The sequence below is a fragment of the Montipora foliosa genome, chromosome 6 (genome assembly GCF_036669935.1).
Source record: "Montipora foliosa isolate CH-2021 chromosome 6, ASM3666993v2, whole genome shotgun sequence".
NCBI lineage: Eukaryota > Metazoa > Cnidaria > Anthozoa > Scleractinia > Acroporidae > Montipora > Montipora foliosa.
Genome location: NC_090874.1, coordinates 688,232 through 695,490, shown reverse-complemented (window position 1 = coordinate 695,490; position 7,259 = coordinate 688,232). Strand labels below are relative to the sequence as shown.

Here is a 7,259-nt window from a genome sequence, read left to right as displayed (position 1 = left end):
GAGAGAGAGAGAGACTACTGAGTTAGGATAAGAAAATTCTCAAGCGTTGCAACAACCATCAGCATACCGTTTGCAGTTTCATGTATGGCACGATGCTAAATCTCTCTTTTGATTAAGCTGCTAATAAAGCTATTGTAGTTCTTTTATGGTTAAGTAACTAAAAAGATCATACCTTTCTTATTTAAAGCTTTGATATCTCAAAATGGCATCCACTCGACCATAAAACAACTCTTGTTTTGCAAAGTGAAATACTCGTGGCAACGACTTTCAGCCAAATTGGACTCCCTAGTTGTCTGATGGCAGTAATCCGAAAAGACACAGCCATGCGCATTTGAATCATTCGTACACTCTTCGCAATAACATTCTTAATCACCAATCCAGGATAAACTGAGCAAATGAAGACAGCTATGGCAAAATAAGCGCCACAAAAATTTATAAAAAGCTTGCCAGTGAACAAACATTCATACGCGTGCAACACCGAGCGCGCTCGTTTGAAACAAGCGTCCTGCTCGTGCCATGAAAATTCCAGGCCATGCACGTGCAATTCACCGGTAATTTTCTGTACCTTTAAGAATTAATATCCGGAAGGACCACAAAAGTTGGACACCCGAGAGAGAGAGATTGAAATTTTAATAAATTTTAAGTGACTCGAGTAGGATAAGTAGTTCGATTTTTCTTTTTGTAGCAAATGCAAACGGTGGGAATATCGCGTTTTTCAAAGTGCGCATTCTCATAGCGGAAAACCCATAGTGTTCCCCGTAGCGGAAATTGTTGAACTGGTACTCCAGTGTAAAGATCTATATTCTCCTCTCCCGAGACAGCGATTCTTTCGGTTAGCTCCAACAACAAGGATCTCTGCTGGTTCCTAAACAAGAAGACCTACATATCCTTTGCGCAAACGCAATCTGAAAAAGTTGAAACCACAGTATTTGCCAACGGTTTGAGGATTGGGCTCTCACTACGACAGTGCGAATTCCAAACTGGCCGGATGTCGTTATTCTCGGTGCAGAACGGAAAGAATCGAAATCAATTGAAAAAGCTTTCCGTTGGCAGCATATGCGCTTAAAAAAAACAAAAACACAAAAACTGGACAATACTGAGTCAATAACGTAAACTGCTATAATTATCTCTGAGACTATCTTGCTTGGCAAGGTAAAAAGTTCAAATTTTAAACTCTATCCAGCGGTCAATTTTACCCATCAACTTAGATCATGCCAAATTCCAATTCTTTAATCCTCTTTAATTAATCCTCTCTGTATCTTTTCACACTCATTCCCTTTCATGGCACACACTTTCATCCCCTTCCAAAAGTACAAGAACTTGAGCCAAGTAAGCGTATATGTTTATTTATTTGTTAAGTAAAAGGCATTACGTGCCGTGGAACAATTTTCATACATTGAAATCCCTCCAATGCTGAAATTTATTTAATCAGATCGCTAGAGCAATGAGAAAATATTTAATACCAACGCAAAAGGTCGAAAAATAGATGCGTTGTCATGGTAATTCACCCACATTAGCACCGGTACCAATCGAGTTTTGAGCAACTTGGAAATATTTCTGTACCATCCCAAATGCATGATGCATTTTACACCTTTAGATTGAACTACAAGGCCTCGTTTACAGAAATGCGTTTTCAAAACTCACCAATTTCGTCGCGGTAAAAACGAAACAAAATATATTTCATCAACTCTATCGTGTTCCTGTGTTTTTTACCTATCCATAGTACAACGATAAACAACGATGAGAAGTCTTCGTTTTCATCTATCAACACATACTCTTTTTTAAGAGAGTCTACACTCTGGCGTCATCGCTTTTTTAAGGTTCTGGGGCGTTTTCAAAACAATGCGTTTTCAGAAGTCTCCACTTTTGAAACAGTTTTCAATAGTCTTTGTTTTCTCAGCATTTTCGGACATCAAAAAGTGTACGTTTCCAAACGAAAACGCTTTCATGTGAACAGCTCAAGTATGACTACAACTATAGCGCATTGGCGCTGAGAAACTTCAATGGGAAGCCTTTTGTGCACATAGCATATACACACTAGAGTGGGGTTGTTCCAAGCAGGGTTAACTCAGACTAATTCCGGGCAAAATGTTCCCAAAACCTTTATATGTTGTTTTGGTACTCTAAACTACAATCCTTAAGACTTTTCCCATTTTTCAAATTTTAGGACCATAACCTGAAAAGAAGGCAACCAATACCTCCTCACCCGCCCCACCCAAGACAAAGTTGATCACGAAGAAGCGTAGGTAACCCAAACGTGTTGCATTTTTTGTGTAGAGGGGGGGGAGGGGGAGGAAGAGAATGAACCGTAGTAATAAGAAAAACGGCACTAAAAAATGTCGTAAAGCACGGTAGCTGGTTTGACGCTTACAATACGTCAATAATTGAACTAAGCCGGTATGTACAGCTGAGGAGATATTGTAGTCCAGTAGCAGACACTAGCATCTTTTGTAACTATGACTCTTTAACGTCCAACACAATTTGGGTATTATTAGCAAGGGACGGAGCCTGCAGTTTAAACTCCTTATCCAAGAAGACTTGAAAGACCAACCATTTTTAGGTGTAATTACAAACGTACGATTTTCCCCTCCTTTGTTTTAAGATCCTGGGTGCCTTTGTTATCGGACCCTTCTCTTCCACGCTTTGTAAATAGCCTAAAATTCTCTGCCTCGTGCCTGGTTGTTTCCTTTTAATTATTACTTACAGATTATTAAAGTGGAGTGCCGTTGAACTACCTTGTGTGCTATCTATATAAAATTATTCACTACTGCTAATGGAGAATCGTTAAACAAGTATTTTAATTAACAATTATTCGCCGAAGGCGAAGTGATTATCGGTGAATATTCACCGAGACGAAGTCGAGGTGAATATTCACCGATAATCACTGAGCCTGAGGCGAATAATTGTTTTAGTATAAATACACAGGTGATTATTTCAAAAAAAAAAAAAAAAAAAACACTTCAACGCGAAATCATCTTCACTTACCGTGGCAAAACGACTACTGGCAGCCATTTTGTCCGTCGAGGTGATTATCGGCTGATAATCCGAGATAGCGAGCCAATGAGAACGCGCGATTTTCTATAATCACCTGTGTGTTTATACTAACAAACATTAACATGCACACTTACTTACTAATATACGAATTGTTTATCAAAATTCAGTGATTATGGATCAAAACTTTGTGAACGCACCATAATAACGTAAGATATGGTTAGACCTTTTCGTCAAAGTGAAGTACATTCAAACATCACCATTAACGAATGTCCGTGACGGATAAAAAAACACTACACTGAAGGCTTAGAACTCTCTGTATCCGCTTGTTTCTTCCCGGTTCTTCTTAATGGGATCCATGGATTTAATCAATGCTGATTGTTCCTTCAATAGATCGTATATCCCATTGATTCTGATTGAAAGGAAAAAATCAGTTTAAGTTACTAAGTCAGTGCAGTAATCTCACATCCAACAGAGTAAGGATGGAACGACTTTTTAAAATGCGCTCTTCCAACTAATAATGGAGGAAATATTATTTAAGACGCACGAACCAGTCACTGACAGGGTTAACGATGTAAACGGCACCTAAACGTCCAAGAACATCAGAACTACCCTGTTTTGTGTTTAATTAATGACTTGAGTTCGCAGAAGGTTGAAAACAAGTAAGCAAGAAACCAGAGAATTTTTCTTAGTATCACGAATGTCAAGTCTAATGTGTTGAAAGGTATTGAGCGTATCCATACCTCTTCTCCTGCTCTGCTACCTTCTCCATTAATGGATGAAACGCAGGGGGGAGGTCTAGGTATGTCTCCTCGTCATCTTTATCCTCTCCAGGGCGACTGAACCCTATTAGCATTTCATACAGCTAAATCAAGAACACAACGATTATCGATCACCCTGCTTTTTATGTCTTTTTTAAACAACTTAAAGTTTCGGTGTTTGCCGTCCCTATGCTAATGTTCGTTTGCCTTGTGATTGACTTGTCCCTCGGAGGATCAAGGGGGTGGGGGTAGTGGAGTGGATTTCAGCCACTTATTTTTTCATGAGATATACACTGGAGAACTATAGCAGCTGTTCCAAATACATTTAAGGGAAAAGACTTAAGAACAAGGTGAAAAATCCAGCCTATTACATTAAATCACATTTACATTCAAAATTGCCAAAAAAAAAGGGTTCCATTTAAAACTGGAGTTTTGTTTGCATATAAATTCGATTTAAAGACGGTCATTTGTGGGTTCTAATTTTCCCGGAGCGTCACACCGGTATCGCGAGGTCACGGGTTCAAACCCAGTTGAAGTCCTGGCCCCAGTTGTTCAAACAATGGATATCGCTATCCGCCGGATAAATCACTGTCCACTGGATAACTAAATCGATTTTACTAGTGTTTATCCGCTGGATAGCACTATCCATCGTTTAAACAACTGGGGCCTGAAGTTTTTCAGGCTTCTCTACGCAATTGCTAAAATCGCGTCCATAACTGCGAGGATCATTGGTTTACTTGATTTCATATCCATATCCGCAGTTCTGTATATGATTTATTTCGTATATCAATTGGTTCAGTGAAAATAAATTAATCTCTTGCAAGGATGACTTTTTTCACTTTCTCTGCCATTCCATTTACTGCTCGCACTTGTTCAATCTTTTTTTACTAGCTCGATTCAATTAATCTTAAGTTGTTCTTTTTCTTATTCTACTTCCAGCCAAATGCCTTCAAAGGCGAATACGTTCTCTTGACTCAGGATGGATGAAATACCTTGGATGTCTTGTTGGGATACTCCACATGTTTGGCAATATGAGCTCTCTGACGGAGCCATCCAGGACTTGTCTCTTCCATATCGAGTACCAATTCCACCTGAGGGGAAAAAATCATTATACCACCCTTTATATTCTTGGGTCATTTTTTTGTGTGTGGGATGGGCAGGGGGTAGGGGAGAAGGAAACCGTGGGGGACCCTGGAGGGATTATCATTTTTACCATCATCTCCCTTTCATTCATAGCAAGAAAACGATTCTAAACATGCCAAGAGAAAGCCAAGTCGTACTGAAACTCGTAAGGGCTAATTGGAAATCTGCAATAGACCCTATGCAAAAATGGCTGCCTTTAAATTATTTTCTCGTTCATATTCAAAATAGCCCAACTAACCTCGTTTTTGAGACAAAAATTCTAAAGAATTTGTTATCCTGGACGAGGTTAGTTGGGCTATTTTGAATAGGAACAAAAGAATAATCGAAAGGCAGCCATTTTTGCATAGGGTCTATAGAGCCACTCCGAAAACCGCTACAAGGTAAACGCGTGACAATTGGCAGCTTATCATATATATGACTTTTGTCACATACGAAAAAGCTAATCTCCGAAGTGTTTGTTGTACCTGCATTACGTAACGATCCAACACAGCATTTTCTTGGATCTTATCGATGTCTCCAACAGCAAGACCAACCTAAATGAGTAAAACAATTTATAAATTCGCGAACGAGATCTAGTTGTTCGAAGTAGTTTGCTTCTGTTCAAGGTCAAATATGTTTACAAGAGTCGAATGAATTATTCAAGATTAAACCCCTAAAGGAGACCAAGCTTGGCTTCGCCCAGGATTTTTTGTCCCCTAAAAGAGACCATATTTAAAACATAATAAATATATATATATTTATATTCGTTCTCGTGACACCCTAAACGAGACCTTCACGGCTAAATATGGGCTACCCATGATTGGGTTCTCCCCAAAACACCCTAAGTGAGACCAAAATCCAAAATTTACACCCCTAAGCGAGACGACGAGCATCCCTCCCCTTTCATGTGCGAGTCTCCCCACCCCCTCCCCTCCGGGCCACACATTTAGTACAATTTTCAACAGTAATTTAACCTACAGAACGTTTTCTAGAATGATTGGTTGCAAATACGAAAGTGCTTTGTCTCTAGGATTGACCAAATGAAGATTATTCCAAACGCGGTTTTGCTGGGCTCCGACTAAACTCTGTTTAAGACTTGTTTCTTTGCAAAAAGGAGGAAGCTTATGAACAAAGACAGCATCGGTGGATCTCTAAAAATCTGGCTAAAGTTGTTCAAGAGGTGGACAACGCTATCCACCGGATAAGTCACTATCCATTGGATAACGCAATTGGTTTTGCTAGTGTTTATCCACTGGATAGTGATTTATCCGGATGATATCGCTATCCATCGTTTGAACAACTGGCACCCGCTTAATGAGACTTTCAAAATGCGACCAGCAGTCTGCACTAGGCATCTTGCATTGTCGACTGGTCATCTTTCTGGCAATGTGTACTTAACTGTCTTATATGCACTTTTAACACACACTGCACTTCTTTAACTAATTAATTGCACTTTAATTATGCACAGCTTACATAATTATGCAATATTCATCCATTACTGATCAGCAAAGTCACACCCACCAACATATTCATAATTATGATTGGCATTCCCAGCACAAACATGACGAACAAAATATTGCTCAGAATCGCGTATTCAAGTTTGGCCCACGGCATAAACACATCTGCATAGTTCATTTCACCGAGGGTCATCACAAAGATGGTCATCATGGAGTAGGGAAAGCTTGCGTATTGCTCCTGTTTAGAAAACAAGATCAAAGTATGAAAAAATGGAAAAACTCTCATTCTCTTTCAAAAGTCGCTTTTGCATACCAATGTGGAAACTTCACCCCTGGGAAAGAATAGAATCATTATGAAGGTAGGTCGTGAACGAGGCTCTGCTACCATCCAATTGAAGTGTTAATAACGTCTATTATTGCGTGAGTCGTTCTTAAAAGAACGCTGGCAAAAGGAGACAAAACTGGTAATCGCTCTATTTCAAAATGATGAAAGGGAATCTTCAAACAGTTTTCGAATATTTTATTTAAACTATTTCAAACTCGGTTCGTTGTTAATATACAAAAGACATGGAAAAGCTTTTCGTAGTTGTTCTGATCTTTCATGAATTTAGACTGTGTGCGTAAACGGAGCCCAACATTTTGTTGCAATAATTCGAATACCTGTTCGCAAAAGGGGGACAGGAAACGAACTCAAATGACGAGGGGCACGAGGAAAACATAACTATTTTTTTTTTCCAACTATTTTCAGCAAGGCGAAACCACTGGAATGCTGAGCGACAGACCGTGTTTGTTACACAAACTCAAACCCCATGGTAACATTATCAAACACAAAACCGAGGCTGGTAATCGAGCCAACCCAGTTGTTTGGCAAAATGTAATCAATAAGGCCCGTTTTAAACGTCGCATTTTACATGTGCCGAATCTACTG

General features: G+C 39.4%; 1 protein-coding gene across 11 annotated transcripts in view; it reads right to left on the bottom strand.

Annotated features, from left to right (window-relative positions):
- Window positions 1-1,022: 1,022 nt before the first annotated feature.
- Window positions 1,023-7,259, bottom strand: part of LOC138006197 (transient receptor potential cation channel subfamily A member 1-like) — a 76,423-nt gene continuing 70,186 nt past the window's right edge. For 10 of the 11 annotated variants that reach the window (XM_068852363.1, XM_068852367.1, XM_068852368.1 and 7 more), the window contains 5 exons: window positions 6,396-6,569; window positions 5,360-5,428; window positions 4,745-4,843; window positions 3,735-3,856; window positions 1,027-3,403 (listed from right to left, as the gene is read on the bottom strand). In XM_068852363.1, the coding sequence (XP_068708464.1) occupies window positions 3,298-3,403; window positions 3,735-3,856; window positions 4,745-4,843; window positions 5,360-5,428; window positions 6,396-6,569 (570 nt within the window). In that variant the 3' untranslated portion in view covers window positions 1,027-3,297. Of the gene's footprint in view, window positions 3,404-3,734; window positions 3,857-4,744; window positions 4,844-5,359; window positions 5,429-6,395; window positions 6,570-7,259 lie in introns of all 11 variants that reach the window. The other variant, XR_011123867.1, reaches the window with a different exon arrangement.